The 19,898-nt window shown below is 39.0% G+C and overlaps 1 protein-coding gene across 4 annotated transcripts; it reads right to left on the bottom strand.

Moving 5' to 3' along the window:
• Nucleotides 1–3,119: 3,119 nt before the first annotated feature.
• Nucleotides 3,120–18,131, bottom strand: LOC130438151 (synaptopodin 2-like protein). Of its 4 annotated transcripts, XM_056769960.1 has the most exons (5): nt 17,901–17,999; nt 17,652–17,800; nt 12,827–14,038; nt 6,182–8,127; nt 3,120–4,333 (listed from the first exon to the last, which is right to left on the bottom strand). In XM_056769960.1, exons 3-5 carry the CDS (start codon nt 13,017–13,019, stop codon nt 3,629–3,631), a joined length of 2,844 nt encoding a protein of 947 aa, XP_056625938.1. In that variant the 5' UTR covers nt 13,020–14,038; nt 17,652–17,800; nt 17,901–17,999; the 3' UTR covers nt 3,120–3,628. The 4 variants fall into 4 exon arrangements, with proteins under 4 accessions (XP_056625938.1, XP_056625940.1, XP_056625942.1 ...); XM_056769962.1 differs by lacking the exons at nt 17,652–17,800; nt 17,901–17,999 and adding an exon at nt 18,056–18,131; XM_056769964.1 differs by lacking the exon at nt 17,652–17,800 and having other exon boundaries at nt 17,901–18,014.
• Between the last annotated feature and the right edge of the window lie 1,767 nt (nt 18,132–19,898).

The following is a 19,898-nucleotide window of genomic DNA, read 5'->3' on the forward strand; positions in this document are numbered from 1 at the left end:
TGTGGGCCTATTGTACATTTATTGATGGGCCACATATAATCCATATTTATTTGTTTGACTTTGCAGCACCGCATTCTTGGTAAATAATTGACACTTAATGAGGATTATCTTAACCTAAATAATGATACACATTAAATACATAGGCAAACCATAAATTATAGATTTGGTTTGTTTGGAAGCTTCCGGTTGTCATTGTTATTATTAATCGTGGCTTATTGCTGCTAGTGGAGCAGTTCTCGACTGCAGCATCTCTGACTGCAGCATTGGTGGTCTACCCGGAGACTGTAATGCTTGTTTTCCTGTTAATATGAGTAAATTATTTTAACAAATTATAAATATACATCTGAAAAGCTGATATTAGGTCACAAGTCCGTATTTATTCTGCTTTTATGCTGTGATGAAAAATATTGTTTACTAAAGAACAAAGTGTTCCTTTACGCCATTTTATTCTTTCAAATTTAACATTTGTTCATTAAAATATAACTATTTTAAAAACTTCTGTCTTCGTTTTGATTTAAATGTTAATGAACAGGTACCGGATAATTTTAAGTTATTAAAAAAAATATTTCTCTTTATCATTAATTAGCATTTGCTATATTATTTTGAACTCGCATGTTGAGGTTACTTACAGCAGTGAGGGAGCACAGACAAAAGCTTTACTCTTTCAGTCCTACAGGTGGTAGTATTAACCAGGCATTCGGCAGTCTGAATGTATTTTATCAAAATCAAGGTACTCATATGTACCTTTAAAAATGTCCACCCACATGTTTGTACTATCAGATGTGGGCGACACAGGGGGACAAAGTTCAGAGAGAAAATTTCAGTTCCACTTCCTTTTTTTATCCAAAAGCCTCCAAACGCTATGCACGTTTTATAGATACATAAAGTTGCAGTTTTTGCTTCTGTGGTTAAAAAATATATTTAAAATTGTATTAATTTTGAACGTATTAAAGAAATATTAAAAAAAATTCCTCCCAGTGAATCTTGACCATTTCCAGGATGGTCAACACCTTTTGATAAAATACCTAATGTAGTATGTAAAATACATAGTTTTTAACATCTATTTAGCTATTACCTGAAATTATAACAATTAGATGACATAGATAAATAAAAATATGAATCCAAGGAGATATTGTTTAATTGTGTTTATTGCTTTTATTTACAAAGAATTGTCAAGACAGCGAGAGAGAATGATGGAGCAGATTCCTTAAACACGACATCAAAAAATGACATGTCAGTTCAATTACGCATAACATCTCCCAGAAGAGCAAAGAAAGAATTAAACCAGGTCACTGGGGCTTGGTAAACATCCTTGATGCTGAGAAGATTTTTCTAGCCAAAGGTGCCAAGTCATTCTGCAGCTGATGTCCCTGTCAATCAAACTAGGTTTACATGCTCATAAATCTGCTGATGCACCGATGTAGAGAATCACTTTCTCATGTGCTGTGATTCAATACTCGACTACATAACATGAGTAGACTGGCCTACATGAGACTTAATCCTCACTAGAGTGCTCAATATTAGCAGAGAGACGGATTTCAGAACTACGGCATACAATGTTTCGATATTATACTGTGCATGTCCTTTTACTAAAACAGAATACAAAGTGTTTGTGAAAAAATACCAATCTGGTGTAATGCATGCTGTGTAAAGACAAACAGCATCATGGTTGATGTTTAACTTTATATGACAAACCTTGCATGCACCCAAGAATATATTTGTTTGTTTGTGTGTGTAAATAAGCAAATATACCATAATTCCATCCACCATACTGTACCAAAAAAGTAATAAAACAGCCTAAACCCAAAACTACTGCAGTTCATTTTATGTGACACTGTATAGTGTAATGCTGCTGTGAAATGTAATATATATGTATCGCCAGGAAATCCCACCAATAACTTTTTATTTGGAAGTGAAATATAATGGACTAAGCAAGACACATTATTGATTACTGAAATTCCCGTTATTCCTTATTTTTTTGCAAACTCTCTTTATGTGTTGTGTTCTCTTCTGTCCATTTTCACAGCAGATCACAGGAGGCATTTGTTTAAAATGACCACCTATTACCATCCTGCAAGTCAGCACAAAAGCAGAATGGAAGCTGCATTGCATTTCAAATCACCAGGATCTTCCATTTATAGTTCATGTAATGTAAATAATTCCAGCCATTCTCTTTTCACACTGTAAATACTTTCCAGTATTTGCTATATATCTAGTGTAAATTTACTTATTATCAGCAATTAGTAATCTGTTCCTTCCAAGTTTCACTTGAGTCAGACCTTCAAATTTTGTCACTCTGCACCAACATTCCAATACTCTCAAAGCAATACTGTCAAAGCAATTTTGTACAAAAAGCATAGGGGTAAAACGCTTTATCTATCGTACATAAAAATGAGATTAATAACAAATACTGCTTTGAAAACCCTTGCATATTACATTTTTTCTTTGGTAATAAGTGTCAGTTTTTTGGGTACATTTTTTGAATCCACACAATGCCTTCTTCGTATGATTACAGACAGCTGCATAGAGGCCCAAATTTTGCTTTAAAATACTGTAATCATTTACTCGTCCTCATGTCATTCCAAACAAGACCTATTCCTGGACCTTTTAGATTGCACTATACACTAAAGGAGGTGTCAGGCAGAATTTTTTTTATTATATAATATAGAGTAAGTAAGTAGGGTGGGATGCTGTATGATGCTAAAAATGACAAAAAGCATCATGTGATCACTGTTTCTCAACTGGGGGGGGGCTCAAATTTGCCAAAAAATATTTACAATAGGACAAAACAGTAGTATAAACAAAAAAACTGATTGTTTATTTAATATACATCTCTGTAGAATAAAGTGAAATATTTTATTGGCTAGAAATTTTGAGTGGTGGGACCTGAAAATATTGTTTTGGACAATGAGAGCCTAAAAGTAAAAAAGGCTGAGCTTTACTGATGTAAGCAGTTCGTACAATTCGAGGTTTATTTATTTCACTCGATTTTACAAGCTACAACAAAGAGAAAGATTTCCAGCAAATAATACTTATCATTAGCAAAAAAAAACTTAGTTTTGAAGAATTTGGTTGCAAAATGAGATAACACTGTTTTAAATTGTTTCAAAATCTTTTTTTGTTTTAATGTGTTAGTTGGCTTTTTGTTTTGTTATTATGGCTTAAACAAAACAAACCAACTGCCGTTTGACTGATATTAATTGGAATGCACAATAAAAAACAAGATTTAAAAAAAAAATCAGAGTTATCCCATTTTGGAACCAAACTCTTCATTTATATTTAGTCTGTTTCTCACAAAAATGTATGGCTTCAGAAAGAATTTGATGTCTGATATTCCAGCATCCCTTCCTATTCACTTTGATTTTACAGTACGCAAAAGTAAAACTCTGCCTCGCATCTCCTTAGTGCCCCACTCAACAGCAATAAGCGAATGTTGCCACAATAATTAATGATAACTGTATTTTCATTCCATAACATGTAAAAAATTAATCACACATAAACATGATAACAAATGCAATGTAGCCATGTGCAGCAAATCCCACATTTCATACATTCAACAATCAAAATTTTCATAAGATCCCGTTCTAAATGAATTTCAGACTGAACTACATTCGTGTACAAGTGCTTCCTACAGATCCTCAGGCACACTCCCTCTCTTCACCTGCAAACCGGCGGTCCATCCACGGGGGCAGGTGTTGTAGCTGCGCAACCCAGGAGAGCGCAGACCCGAATCCTCTGACTCGACTGAGGCGTCAGAATCAGTTAGAGAGCGAGTGTTGTACAAGCGCACGGGAGAGTGGATCATACGGGTGGGAGATGGACTGGTAAGAATGGGTGACTGAGCGCCCAGCATCCGTGGCTGAAAGGGGCTTGCAGGCTTGTGATCATAAGGTGACATGCCAGCGCTCACCGGGGAGATGGGCAGGCTGTGTCCGCTTAGAGCACCTGGAGATGGACTGTTTTTTCTCTTGGCAGCGTTAATGATGTTTTTGGCCAAAATTCGGTGGTTGGCTTTGTTGTCTTGGATGACGGCCGGGGACTGGCACCGGTTTTCCCAGCGTGGAGATAGAGGAGAGGTGACGGGTGGCTTGAAGAGGGTTCCTGGAGATGGAGAAGTTGTGGCGAGCTTATGGATCGGTCGGGGGGAATGGGAGGTTGGTGTGGGTTTGTAGATGGGATTAGTGGATGTGTTGGTCACCACGGGGCTGCTGGGAGACCTGACTGCACTGGACTGCACATCTGGACTGGTAAAGCGTCGTGTGAGGTTGGGTGTCCTTGAAGTCGGGGTTGTGGAACCAGGGCTAGGGATCGGTATCAGGGTTTCCTCCTTGATCTGTAGGAATATTAAAAACGATTATGTTACGCACAATATCTTATATATTTTACCCCAAAGGAAGACTTTAAGGAAAAACCAACCACATGAGAAAATATTTTGTAAGTGCTATTTGCTAAATCAGATACAAAACAACCACAAAAAAGTAGATTTTCCAAATAATTTCCATGTAACATGCAGGTTTTGGCTGGATTAGCAAATCTATAAACACACCATTGAATCTATTAGGGCTTCTCATGCACCTCACGATTACAGAGAGCTGTTTATTCTTGTCCGACATCTACGCAAGTCTCACAGCACACCAAGACATCATGCCATCTTCAGATTACCAGCATACACGCTGCCAAGGCCACTAACCTTTACTGAGATATGCATTTGTGCCGCTGAGGCTGCTGGAAGGTTTTCACCCACAGCAAATGTGTTTTTCCAAGCATGAGGGAGGCCGTAGGTCGGGCCGTTTGTCTAAAGCTCAAGCCCGCAGGGGCCTGATGTTTTGGCTCAGATGTACGTTTCAGGGGCAGGCGAGGAATGCTCGGGGCACATTCATATTCAGTCAGCGTTAGAAAAAAGTTTCTAATTTCATTTTGGGCCGGGGCACAACGCAGCGGGCGGCTCTTAGTGATACACACAGCTTTGTTTTGCTATTGCAAGTGGATGGAGAAAAACCTCTTTCTGTAGGAAAACATACTGTTCTTTTCTGCTTTAAATAATAATAGTAGAGATACTACTGTAAAAGAAGATTTGAAGATGTTGAAGAGAAATGCAACAAACTCAGAACATATCAGATAAGTACACAGCAGAAGATAACACAGTATGAAAACAGAGACAGATCAGATGAATAGAATTTCTTGTTTTTAATCAAGACTAGAGTGGACAAAATCGAATGAACGAGCTAGTAAGCCAAGAGAGAAAAACTAAGATAAAATATCTGTGCAAAAAAACTGCACCGTTTGAAAACGACCAGCATAGTAATCCCTAAGATATCACATGCAAAGATAAAATCAAAGTATACCTGCAGTGAACAAACAAAAGCATACAGCGTTCATTTAAAGGAAAAACAGCACAGGTGTCATGTGAAAGTATAAAAACTCACATGTCTTTCTACTAAATTATATTTTGTAGATCATAAAAGGCAAGACGCCATCTGTTTAAGTGCTTCATGAAACCGTAACCAGACTGCCGCCTTAAAACTTGGAAGCAAACACTGGAAAAAGGCACACTAGTTTTGAACCTAAAATTTATATGGCATGAGTGCAAACTGAATAAACTCTACTTTTAAAACACACAGCTGCACTAAATTACAACGTCTTGATAAAAACGAAATAAGGTTCAATTACATGGCCCTCTAGTGGTCGGTTCATGAATAACAATGCTGAGTACATAGGGCTTGGCATTTACAGCCTCCATTTAAAACGCAAAACCAAACAAGTAAATAAACACAAACAGATTGGATTTTTATGTTCAGCACATATATCTAACAACTTTAAAGCAAAATCAATTTACTTGAGAGGAAACGATGCAAAGATTTTTAACTCTTAAACTCTTTTTTCTCTATGTTTCTCTAAAATAACAGCATTTTGTTAATGCACTTGGAAACTAAAAACTAAAATATTTTTGTCATGTTTTTCACAATAAATTCTAAAAAGTCGTTTGGGTTAAATTTTTTGCATTATGCATGGATTTTTCAAGTGAGAGATGCACCACCTGTAAAAAATGGCCCAATGCTCTCTTAATACTAACAAGCGATCATTTTGACTTTTCCAGAAACACTTTAGTGTTAGGACTACTTAAAGAATAGAGAAAGTGGAAATAAGTAATATATTAAAAGAATGAGGATGGTTTCCACACCTGTGGGGTGATGCCAGCTCTTTTAGTTGAGAACGTGGGTCTGGGCGCCTGGACGCCAGAGCGGGGCGATGCCACTCGTTCTGGAGCAAAAGGAGACGCTGGAGAACTGATGCTGGGACTGCAAGGCATCATGGGAGGAGAAAAGCAATGGTCGGACCTGTAGGCAGCAGACGGGCTGTATGGTGATGGCAATTGACTTGTGGGAAGCGAGGTTTGCCTGGAGAAAGTATAGCCTGTCATGACGGGCTTAGGAGGCGGGGCCGCTCTCGGAAGAGTGCTATATGGATCTTTAGTTGGGTTGAAGATGAAGAGAGATGAGTTGAGCTGGTATGGCTGATGTTTCGACAACTCCATTTCGAATTTTGTGCAGCCGTTCTCCAAAGGCACCTCTTGAGCCGGAGAAGGTTCTGGCGTTTTGAACAGAGTCTTTTTTTGTGTGCCGTGGTGAGCTTTCAGCGTCTTCGAAATCTGTGCACTGACGTTTGAAGAGTTAACAATGGCTTTGACTCGACCAGGCATGTTGGATGGATACACCCAGGATGGCGGTAAAGACATGGTCGGAGAGGGAGACCTCCTCCGCTCCTTGCTATCATGGACGTACCTTTCCATCCTAGACTGGCGTTTGGCAAACAGTTCAGCTCCTTTCCCCGAAGCATTGGTGAGGGCCTGCTCAGGCTTGTGCTCTGTCCTGGCATGCGTCCTGGAGCTCTTCAAACACGAGGCCCACTCTGGCACCAACGCGTCCTCGTGAACAACCTCCTCCTTGGCTAGAAAGTTTGAGGCTTCGGCGCCGAGAGCCAGCAGCTCCTCCTCTTGCGATGGATCTGGCTGGGCTTTCTGTTTCTTCTTCTCATCGGCTCCTTGCACCAAGGAGAGGAGTTCAGGGTTTGGAGCTACTTTGGGCTTCTCTTGAAATGTGAACATGGACTTGCGGGTTGCCCGGCGAGCCGAGCCCTCATCGAGGATGCCGGTTTTGATGGGTGTCACAGACCTCTTCTCGGTCAAGAGCTCAGGAACAAATGTGGGTCTGGGGGCAGATGGCCGAATATAGCAGGAGGAAGGTTGGGGTGAGGGAGCGATGGCTGTGTCAGGTGAAGGTGGGATGGAGTAGGATGGGAGTGGAGGAGTTGGATATGAAGGCGGAGGAGGTGGTTGAGAGAAGACAGGTTGTGTGTGTGCTGTGTAAGATTGTGGTTGAAAGTATCTGGAAGGGGGCTCTTGGAAGGGGTGTAACGGTGGGGAGTCGTAGGATGGATCTGGTGGGATGTCCATCACTGGACTTACAACTTCTGAAGAGCCTACTGTTGTTGGGGAGAAAAATGGCCGAGCCGTTCGATTGATAATGGAGGTTTTTGTTGTCACCGCCTTGGTAATTTTTCCATTGCACTGCATATTGTATCCGTTCAAGTCTTTATTGGCATCTACAGAGTGAGCGTGTCCTCCATTTTCCTGAGGTTCCTCCTGAGCAACACAGTCCAAAACTACAGTATTACTGTCACTTCCAGAAGTAATTTCATTCTTTACTGCTTCTGTAAGACCTTCTGAAAGCTCCTCATCTTTCTCATTGACAGGGAGAAAGTGTCTTTCACGTTCCTCGACTACATCCCCACGCGTAACTTCGCTTACATCCTCCATGTTGCGCCCACCACTGTGGATTTTGCTGGCTGACCACGTGATATTTCTGTGATTTAACTCCTTGCAGTCCTTAGCTGAGTGTGGTTTGTCCCATGGACCTTTAGAAGGTGAATCAATTACATTCTTGGACTCTTCTGCTCCGCCTCCTCCGACACTCACAAGCGTGAAAGCGTTTACTCTCTGTCTACGGCGATTGAAGAGCTGGACACCTTTGGAGTTGGAGTTGGCCTGGAGCTGAGCAGCGATGATCTGACTTTTGGTTCGCGCCTCCTTCAGCTCTTTCTCTGACAAACTGGCACTTCTGCTGAGGTCTGAAATTAGAGAATGAAACAGAAAGCAATTAACAAAATGAAAACAGTATTCAGAAATATTCACAGCCAACCCGTTTTCTGTCATGAATTACTCAACCTTACTGTGAATTGCTCCAAACCTGTATTCATTTAATTTTCTGGCTAAATACAAAGAAAGACTTTTTGGAAAAAGTTAGCAACTGAGGTTTCTGGGGCACAATTGACTACCATTTGTATAATTTTTTTAGTGTTGAACACAAAAGAAGATGTTTTGAAGAATATAGAAAAACAAACAGTTATGGGGCAGTCAATGGTGCCCCAGAAATTTCAGTAGCTGACATTCTTCCAAACTTTTCAACTTGAGGTCGAGTAATTCATGACAGAATTTTCAAGTCGTATGAGGGATGAACTTTTAAAGGGCATATGAGTTTTCCAGACTAACAAACAAAAAGTCACATTTAATACTACAGACCTGCTTTATTGGAGACAGACACTGGACAGGTTTTGGCAAATACAAGCCTTTCTTAAATGCTATTTCATGATCTTTCCATTAAGGCCAAAGTTATTTCAGAGCTATTTAAGTTTCAATTAAAGTTAGTCCTGTCTTGTATTGAGAGTATAATTATCTTAAAAGTCAACTGAATTATGTGGGTTTTTAATACTTCAAGTCATCCTGCTAATATAGGTGAATCATGAAATGAATGTAATTTCTGCAGACACATTCACGTTCATTTCAATTTCACAGAAAACAAACTTTTAACATTCATTTTGATTCATGCTGCCTAAAGGCAAACCTTTTGGGGGCCGTTAAACTTTTGAGATATTTATTGTCTGAGGACCTCCTGAACATATTAAAATGTTGAGATTCGCAGTTCTCCCAATAATTTGGCAAAGAGGGGTGTTAAAACAGGCATGTATTTGTTGAAAATGGCAAAGGTTTATTGACTGGCCTCAAAGACCCATTCCAAGCAGCAGAAAGTATTTCCTTCACCATGGGCTCTAGTCCCTCCCTTAGCATTCCTCAACTGCCGAGAAAATTCCCCGCTTGAGAGTGCGGCGTGCCATGAGCACTCTCCAAACCACTTGGAGCTATAGGTCTAAATGCCGACATCCTGTCAGGTTCATACATTTCGATCATCACTTACAAGACAAAGTCTACATTTAAATGCTTGAACTCTGGCCTGAAAAGCATTTGTTACTGCTGCTGCTGCAGCATCACATTTCTTTTTTGAGACACCACAGGAAAAGACAAGAAATTCAAAACATAAACACTTAATATCTCATCCACAACAGAACATTCTAAAGAACACAATCATATCTTAGTTGTCAGCTTTGCTCACCTAATAAGTGTGGAACATAAATACAATCTATTTTCCTAATAGACCTTTTAACAAATAATGACTGTAGACTTCCCGAAGGTAGTTTTTAGCTGCTATCTTAAACCTCAGACTTGGAAGGAAAATCATTTTGAGTGTTTTTGCTTAGCAGGTAGTTCTTTGTTTTGCCAGAGCCTAATTTGAGTTGTGTCAGGTAGTAAAAACTTCTCAGTTTGTTTTATGTGCAAGTTTGCCAGACTCTAAGGAGCTTTCAAATCACATGGCATAAAAATATTATAGAGCCAGGGTAATGTGCATCTGTGATTCATTCCACCAGCACAGACAATATATATTCATTTAGTCTGGCCGTGCGACACAACCTCCAGCGCTGTGGTTAAAAGCTTTCCATTTTCCTTCTTTACAGACTCTTCAGATTTAAAAAGTTCCGAGATCGTTGTTTGAAACCTGGAGCAAAATCCCATAATCATGCATAAATGCAACTTTTCTCTTTGCATTTCTTTCCAATGTTTTTTAGTAATTCAAGTCATTTTCGTTTAGGTCAACTTCCACAAGTTCTCTAACCTGGACTAATGTTTACCTAGGACTACATTTACTTTACTTTTCACAAAAATTCTCATGACATGTCAGAGAAAACCAGGATATGAGTTAAATTATACATGACTCGTATTCAACTTCAAATAAATTCAAGAAGAAATAACATTTACAATTTAATGCGCTCGGCCATATATTAGTAGTCCCATACTTTACCTTTTGAATTCAGAAGAACTGAACACAAATAAAAAATAAAATCTTTATATTTTGCATAAAACACATAAAACACAAAAGCTTACACACCATAACAGCAATACATTTGTGTTGTCTAATGAAACGACCTGTATGTATTACGCATGCCATCTAACCAAACAGAATAAGCGGCAAGCATATGACACAGTATTAATATGTGATTAATATAATGCATGTCATCACGTTTCAAGACTTAAATTCTGTTTCATAAACCAACGTTAAAATTGTATTACATTCGCGACAAATATGAACTTTAAGAGCCAAGCCAGTTCCAATTAAACTTCGCGTAGCCTCTAACTTTCCCTTCTCTTACCTTAATAAACTCTCAGTTCAGTCTGTTAAGTTGCTGCTCCACAAGCTTTTCTAATTTAACTTCATCTCTCTTCCACTCCCCTTCCACAGCGAGTTCAGATCGGATTTCGTGTTGATGCGCTCCGGCGCTCCAAATGCGCATCAGGCGTGAGGCACGCACTGAACAAGGCTTAGCTTCCCTTTTGCTTTTTTAAGGATGGGCAAAAAACTCTGGCGATGCTGTGTGACGTTTCCGAATGTTTTTGCCGCCTCTGTTTCTGGTTTGGTATACGGGACTAGTTGTCACACGGAGAATTTGAGGGGTTTAACTTAAGTCAAACGTCAAGTAACCACACCGGGATACATTAAAGGGTCAGAAAAGATATTCATAAATTAAATGTTGCCACGCCCTAAGCCAGCTAAATATTTAAACAGAATACAAAATATATGAAAGTTCAAAAGTTTTTTCCTCTGTTATGCATAATAGATATTTAGTTTTAGTGCTTTTTACCATGGCACCTAAACTTCAAGGGTGGAGTTCAGTTTAAACCGCAAAGATTTGCTTTCTTAGCTGACCCAGTATCTGACTCATAACCCTGGTGCTTAACTCATCCCTACCAATCAAGGAAAGACAAAAAAGCTCTTCCAAAGCAGCAGAAATGTGAGGGAGAAAAAATAGTTCCCCAAATCCATTGGCAGCTGAGCTGCTTATGATGCGTATAGCCCCTCGGTGTTGAAAGATGATGGAAATTCCCTCAAAGCTTGAGGATTTGGGCTTTGGTAGCCCAAGGGGTTGTATATCAAAGGTCAGATTCCCCAGTCGGATGTTATGGTTTGTTAGGGGGGTGGGATGAAATGTCAATCAAATCAACAACGTGTGAATGTATGAGGAATGGAGTGATGCCGTCTAAACTAAAATCATGAATATGCACTTACACCAGACTGTGGTATCTCCAAAACCTGTTCTGGGAAACTCACACCTCTAGAGGCCAACACTCACAGAAAAGCATTTAACAGATTAGACATGCCTTTCATTATTTACTGCAGATATAATCTCTATATCAATCCTGATGCAAATGAATTATGAGCATGAAATAGAGGGTGTTTTTTATTTTCCGGATGAGTGCTACTAGACTGTCGGCATCTGGAAAGATATACAAGCATTCAACATTTTATGTCAACAAACTACAACGCTGCGTGAAAATGACATCATTGCTTACAAGGAAAGTGAGAGACAGGACAAATAAAGGAAAAACAGCATGAAAGATGGAAGAATTGGCTTAGCTCATTCAGCTCAAATAGTGATACACTCACATTAAAGCATACCGACATCACAGCAGCATCTTGAATTTTTTTATTCTCTCTCATCGGTAGAGCTGTGAAATGCCGTATACTCGCAGTGGTGCTTGGTCATCTGCAAACTATAATACACATTCCTTCCAGATAATTTTTCCCTAAAGCTTGAACATTATGGTCACAGGGAATGCACTGACGTTACTGTACAGCTCGTCTTTGATGTGAGGAAACAAATGTGTCATTGAGGGTTTATTAAACTATGATGGAACGGTGGCCTGTCACATCTCCAATCCATCAACTCATGGCAGTTGCAATTGCGTAATTCTAATGACAGGTAGCCACTCAGAGGTGGCTCTTATACAAAATATTCAGAGACCAACTTAACATTTTCAAGTGACTGGTAACATCCACATTTTTCAGTTGACTCAGATGAGGTTTGATATAATCAATTGTAACAACCATATTTCAACAGGCGTTACAATTTAAAAAATTTAAACTGAGTCAATTAAAAATAAATGTATGTGAAAATTGTCCCTTTCAATTGTTTGTCAAGAGTGTATTACATTAAAAGAAACATGCAGATTATATCTTAGATGCTTTAATGAGTAATACTTTGTTTCATATTGAGAACTCTGAATCATGAATATTGGCAAATCCGAGTGAAGTTTGAGTCATTGTTGAGATCTACAGTATACTGAAACTCGACCAGAGACACGTGCAAGACTACTAGTATCTTTTTCTTATCAAAACATCTGAAAGCAAAAATCTCCATTCAGCCTTCATTAAATCTGTCTTTTGCCATCTAGGAGAAATAAGACCCGAACAAGACCTTTTGTTATTTTCTTTTCTTATGGTCATTAAAACTATTTAATAGTTTTAAAACCAAGCTGTATCCTCATATGGTTTTAGGTTTTTTGTGTTACTAAGCTGTTTAATACAAGCCCAAACTTGCCTGCAGTGTAATATATCCTTCTCTTATGACTCTAAGTTGCAAACAAGAAGTAAATATTTACTTGTTTTCCGTTCCACCTGGCTGATGCACGTCGTCAAGTCTGGTTTTCCTTTGACCCCACAGTGTTCATCTCTCTCCAAGATCCAGGTTCTCTCCAGGGACTTCTCTCCTACAGCCCTGTCAGGGGTGGATGATGTGGCAGTTGGCCCACCCCAGCTGTCCCCTCTCCTCACCGGCTCATGTTTATAATCCATCTCTGCTTCTGTGCCTGGTTGTGTCGCTCCTTAACAAACTCTCTCTTCACTGATCTCCCTCTTAGCGTGCACGCTCGCCTGGGTGTGACAAGCGTTTTGTTACTCAGCAAAGGTGTAAGTTTGGCTTGGTAGAGGCAGTTTCGGCTTGTTTTATCCCTTTCGACTTATGAAGAAGCAAGGATCAAAGTGAAAGCTCTACATTTTGCTAGGCGTTTGTCTTCACGGTAATCCTCCGAACAGACCCATTACCCACCAGAGATGAGCTGAAAAATGCACTTGTACGTTCGATCCACACAATATGACTCAAACTCTAACAAGACCTCCCGGGAGGCACTTCTCAATGCACTTTGGAGCAGTTCCCATGGAAAACGTCGAAGAGAATTTCACAACTTGGATATGCTCTATTGCAAATCCGGTGAGGGCTCGAGACTCTCCACTGTTTTATTCGTCTGTGTCTGTTTATATCCACCAATCCAGATATTTTTCTTTCTTTTTATAAGTTCCAGTCAACAAAACATGTCCCTTGACTTTACCAGGATCTCACGGAGACGGTTTCTCAGAAGGCACGCGTACCCCTTGCTCTTAAAGATGAAGGGCTATGATTGGTGCTTTCCTGTTGTTTCATTAGCAAATGACAGATACATTCAGCTTAAAGGTCATCCAAATGTTCAGCTATTGTTATCGTTCACAAAGTTCAATTTCAAGCAAGGCTTCGTTGGGATCAATCAGTATGCTTATATTACAAACAGATGGTTTCTCTAGTTTTCTTTCTATATCCCTGTATTACTGATTGGGTCTTTCTGGGTGGCTTAAATGGGCCATATGATCTCTAACTCGCCATCAAAGCTGACGTTTAGTTTATTTACTCATTTCAGATTATGTCCAATGAGATTCCACAGGCAATGGCGTATCCAGACAGGGCTTAATGTCTGAACCTCTGTGTATTTGTGCTGTTGAAATGAACCGCTAACGGTGGAGTCTGTGTTGTTTGGAATGATGTTCCTCTGAAGTGCTACTTCCTGAAACAAAGGTGGAAAGAATTCAATCAATATAAGTGCATTTATAAAAATAAATAATATTCTACAAAACATTAAACATGTCATAATACTGTGGCGATCTGAACTAGACTAACGTTGGGACACATAATGGAAAGAAATGGTTTTTTATTATATAAAGGAGGGGTACTTCCTTTGGCCTTCTGCACTTGATAGCATTAGTGAAAATGACTCCCCACCCATTGTCAAATCAGTGGGAGGAATGAACTACATTTCCTACACATGGAAACAATGCATATCTCATTTTTTCTTTAAGCATTATCGAGGAGACAGGATATTTAAAGGAACAGGTGTTGGCCAATTATGAGATTTCATTCAATAAAACCCAATTTAAAGGAAGGAAGGTCAAAGCTTTTTAAAGCTTTACACTAATGGTTTACAACCGCTTGTCACTGTACACCACTGGTCACATTATTGTTAACTGCACTACATCGTATTTAAAAAAAATTGTATTGCTTTGTGTTACTCATGCCCTTCGACCCTGGAGTACCAGGAGCCCCGCTTAAAAATAAAACGAAGAACCAATTTATAAATGTAGTTATTCAAACATAAAAATAAGTATGATAAATTACTTTTCAATTGATAAGTTATTAGACATATTTAAAATGTTTTGTTTAATTTGGGTTTTAAAATAGAGTTTTATTAAACAGTAAACCAAATAAAAATATGTATATTCATTTCTCTATTTTAAAAGAGATTAATGTATTGACATGTTTAAGTTTGAATGATTAAACTGAATCTTCAGTACTCCTGGTCCACCATACCACCCTGTCTTTTTCGACATATACCTCAGCAGAAACCATGACAGATTTTTGCAGAAACTATCATCTATAAAATTCTATTAATACATAACCTCTAGTGTTTAAATTTTTGTTCAACTTGGCTTGTTCAACATATTTTAACATGCTTGAATCTATTAAACTAAATTTGCCCTCAAAAACATCCACACTTTTTGTCTGCAAAATCCATTTAACCCTTTAAATTAATAACAAACCTGGCTGGCTTACAAATGTCATGTTTCAAAGATGTTAGGGTGAGGTCACCATAGTTTCATGAAGCCATTTATAAATGTATTAAAGAATTTGCTTTACTGGGAAGGGCTCTCAAATGACCTCCATTAAAAATGTTTCATGCTCAAACTTATACAGTTTGGTACAGGTATCCTGCTCTCCATTTACTCTCAACACTCTTCCCATCACATATAGGCTACAACATAGCTAAGGGTCACATGAGGTAATAAACACCATTAATCTTCATCAACTCCCATCAACTGCCGCTAAAACCAATAAAACACATGACAAATGGGCGCTCTCACTCTTCTTGTGATTAGCTTGACCCCTGTGCGTTTATGTTTGGGAGTTTATATTACACCCACTCCAACAGTTTAATCAGGCGACAAAGAAAATATCCACCGATCACGCCCTCTCTGCCATCCTTAAAATACAGACAACAAAACAAATACAAAAGCCTCTCACAATCTCTGCCCCTTCCTCTGCTTCGGACCAAAAGTGAAGAACAGACGCTTTGTTAGAGATGCTGCCGTCTAAGGATCGCTATTAAAAGTGCTCATAAAAGAACTGAACAAACCCGAACACTAACCGGGCATGATGCAACAAGTTTTCAGCAAATTATTTGTATGTCCACAATGAACAAGAATCTGCAGAGTTCTACAGTAGCCCAGGCCACACCATCTGTCCTATAGCCGTGGATGATGGCTCAATTCATGTGGCTTGTGTAAATGGTGTGCTGCTTTTTATTTAAGAGTTCAGACAGTACATTTTCACCTTGTGGATGGTAAAATAAATGGAAAAACATAGCCATAGACTAATGTTAACCCAACACACATTGATAATTTGAATTTCAAGAGACAATACAAACTCCAGAATCACCCTAGCAACACCCTAAAATCCACCCAGTACACCCGGGCCTTGGTGCTTGGTCTTAGGAAACCAGCCACATTTTAATTTCCTTGAAAATGTATCAATGCGTAATGTGAACTCTGATGGCATTTTAGAGACATTTAAAAATTGCAAAGATAATTATACAAAATGAAGGCCAAATCTTTACTGTAAAAACAATCTGATGGTACATATTGATACATCTTAAAGCGTCAGTCTTCCTTACCTCATTTTTACATCACACACAAACACATGCACCCGTGCTTTTGTTTCCTTATGTCCCACCAATTACAAACCAGCCTACCTGCTACCCTAAAACTATTAAAACAGTTTGGTTAGTTGAAATCAATAAAACATCTGCATAAATATTATTTGAAAAACCAAACATTAGAAAATTAGAAATGCTGTCTCAACTGAAATAAGTTTAATTTTACGCACAATTTCGTTTTTTAATTATTTATGTATATTTAAAACAATTTAACCAAAAAAAAGTTAAGTAAATAAAGAATATGACAAAACATAAGTGCTAAAAATTTAACTAAACTAAAAATATAATATAAAAGCTAATTAAAAATATGAATCCAACTACAATAGACTAGAAAAAAAAACTACACTTACTCTGACCTGCAGGGATCTCACACATTTCTCATTTATGCTCTAATGGTTTATCATCTGTATATCTGTCATTCCAATGATATGAGGCCATTCCTGTGCGCACACACAAATTCAATCACCCGCATTGACAACAGCAGCTTCCAGAAGTCCTGAGACACAGGTAGCAGGAAAAACGTTTTTGTGTGCATTTCAAGCAACAGCAGGTCTATTACAGTGCATATTACAGTGATGGTGTACACAAGAATGTCTGACACAGCGTTTTGATCAATTTCAGGGGCCCGACAGGTCTCTCTAATCTCCCAGATCCATTACAGCCCTCCAGGGCCGGATCCTTCAACCATACGCCACAGCACAATGCAGAGACCTGCTCTTCAAATCGGCTTCTTTTGCACAAAGGCCCATTCAAGCACCTGTAAGTGGTCTGAAAAATAATTTGGGGGTTGCACTTAACATTTGGCATTCTTGTAGAGCAATTCACAACAAGATTCGGATAGCCAGCATGCCTTGGCTTGTGTGGCTTGATGACTGACAGCAAAAACACCATCGGTTATGAACTTCAATGGAACATGGTTCCTGATTCACACAAAGTACACAGCGGCCCCAGGTATAAATTGCGAAGAAAAACGTCTTGTCATCAGGATCGCATTAGATGCATCGCTTCTCATTGGAATCGTCCAAGAGATAAGATTAGCATCTGTAGATAAAGATCGAGCACAGGAAAGAAAACAAATCCGCGGTGCTTTGTGATGAACTGTACTACTGTAATTGTCAGCACTTACTGGGATAAGAGAGTTTAAGTAGCTTTTAATTCGATTTTAATGACATGCAACAAGATCAACAAATACACCAGAAAAAGAGAAAAAGCAGAAACCAGTGAATACAAACACTACTAACACTAACTAAAACACTTACTAACCCATCCATTGAATTCATAAAGAAAATAAAACCTAATGAAATTTACAAACTGACTTAATACGTCTTGCAAATTATGACACACAAGTTCAGATCAGATACAGCAAGTCAGTGACAGATGCACAGCCTTTACCTAATGTATAAGTCATTACCGTCGCTAAGAAACTCCAGCGCCGGATATTTGTTCTACTGTTACAGGACGCTGCTCAAATGTATCATCATAACAACCACACGCAGGCAGGACAAAGAACAGCACTGAGCACACACGAACAGATGAAGCCCACCGCCGGTGAGGTTATGCCTCCACAGGGAAGAAATGAAGTTACATCCTTATTAATTTAAGACAAATACATACTTCAGATACGTTATTAGGTGCAGCCACATATTGCACAGCTGGCTACCTCGAGCAGTTGAGAAGGTCCTTCAAGGATGTATTTTAGCATTCAACAGGTGATAAAGTTCTCCTGTGTCAAGTCTAGTTGCAAGTTTTCCTTTCATATAGTCTGCTAACTAAGGAGAAATGCAGTTGAAGCTGTGGAAGAGAAAGCAGACTCACCTGTACTCCCAAGTGTTTCGTGTGTATGTGATGGCTGGTTTGCACTGCCCCTTTTCAGGTCCTTCCTTATGTTCACCGCCCTCTCGTATCTCACACAAAGCTTCTCTCTCTCTCTCTCTCTCTCTCTCTCTCTCAGACAGAAAGAAGGGGAAAGGGGGTGTGGACGAGAAAGAGTTGGAGCACAGAGAGTTCTTTGTCTGCGTTCTTCATATGGTTTCCTTCAAAAGTGCATACTGAACACATTATACCGTTTTATATTTTCATTTTTAAAGCACGAGCGTTGAGGAGCTGTTTGCACCCAGCTTTGAACTTTTCTGCTTACATTTTTACGAACAACAATGTTAAACAGGGAATAACCAAATGCACCATATCCATATGCTTTGAGTGCGGAGAAGTCGTTTCAGATTGATATGAATCATATAAAGTAACCGTAGAGTGTATTTTACTCCAGAGAGGGTGCAATTGGAGAATAAAGCATAACAAGAACGCGCCATGTAGATGGCTTTTGCAGACATGGAGAGCCCTTGCGATGATTCTTGGGCAGTAATGCATGTTAAGGCAAAGCAAGACATTTAAACACTCGCTGGGATGGGATACAAACCCCACTGATGTGCTGATAGTGATGTCTGCATGAGGACAGAAACTTAAGATGGAAAACAGGGTATCTATAGCAGACATGAAAGACGGAAAGATTTCTGGACGTTATTACGTTATTGTAATGAAAATGATCTTTATGATATCTCAGCGTTGTATGCAGCTGTGCATACAACTACCTCACCGTTGGAAAAAAAAGAGTTTCTCTGAAGAGCCATCAAATATTTGCTCCTGTTTGAAATGTCATACCTGTGTGATATTGGGAGGCCTCCAGCTCCATTCAGATCACAGTCTGGGTCACTTCTATTATGAACAGGACGAGAAGAAATTTCAGAAGGGTTTAATATAACTTTTAGATGGGCTCTAAAGATAAAACTGATAAACTTATGGTTAAAATGAGACGCGACGCAACAAGACTCCATCAAAAAGCTATTTATTTGTCTCACAGCCCTCTCCTTGTTGGCGCGCTATCGCACGACACACGCGCAACACGCTGCATGCTGAACATTTAAAACTTAGTATTCGCAAAGCTGTGCTTGTTTAAAATCAGACGCAAAAACTTGTGCTTGGTATTACAGTACGTTATTAACGTCGCGGAAGAATGAAATCCAATTCCGCGCAACGCAACTGACATAATTAGACACTGTATATGATCGCTTCAGCACGATTCTACGAAGCGTCAACGTCGCCGCCATATTGGACCAGGCAAGGCTGCGGTATAAACACGTAAAAGTGAACGGAGGCCTGTTTTTTAATATAAATTTACTATAATTCTCAACCAGTTTTAATGGTTTACGACGTGAGTATAAAAATGAATCATTTAGAATCTTATAAATTGTGAAATTATTAATAGGCAAAAGGAGTGAAGATGTAATGCTTGTCAAGAACTGGTTCGGCTTATTTTTCTTTGTTAACAATTATGGAGATGTACCTAAATCATTATAACAATGTATCAAATAATCAAATGCATGACAACATTGGGGGATGTTCTTGGAAATATTTTACAATTCTAGTTTCAATTCAAATACAATACCAATACCAACAAGATGATGTTTCATCAAGCCATAGAGATACGACACAAAGCATACACATGTCAATTCTTCCGTGTGAACCACAGGACATTTTTCAGTTTTGCTTTTACATCTTTCTATCTCTGCAAACATATTTGTTTTTTCTTGACGCCCCCACTACAGCTGGCCAGCCCTACATAGCTTTTCTTCTTTTAGTAGACTAGCGTGACTGTTCCAAA

Source organism: Triplophysa dalaica, chromosome 16 (assembly GCF_015846415.1).
Source record: "Triplophysa dalaica isolate WHDGS20190420 chromosome 16, ASM1584641v1, whole genome shotgun sequence".
Classification (NCBI taxonomy): domain Eukaryota; kingdom Metazoa; phylum Chordata; class Actinopteri; order Cypriniformes; family Nemacheilidae; genus Triplophysa; species Triplophysa dalaica.

Coding starts and splice junctions, on each gene's coding strand:
- LOC130438151 (XM_056769962.1), bottom strand. CDS start 13,019: ATGGATTATAAACATGAGCCGGTGAGGAGAGGGGACAGCTGGGGTGGG. Junction 8,128..12,826: donor CCAGGTGGAACGGAAAACAA/GTAAATATTTAC, acceptor CTCTAATTTCAG/ACCTCAGCAGAAGTGCCAGT. Junction 4,334..6,181: donor GAGCTGGCATCACCCCACAG/GTGTGGAAACCA, acceptor ATATTCCTACAG/ATCAAGGAGGAAACCCTGAT.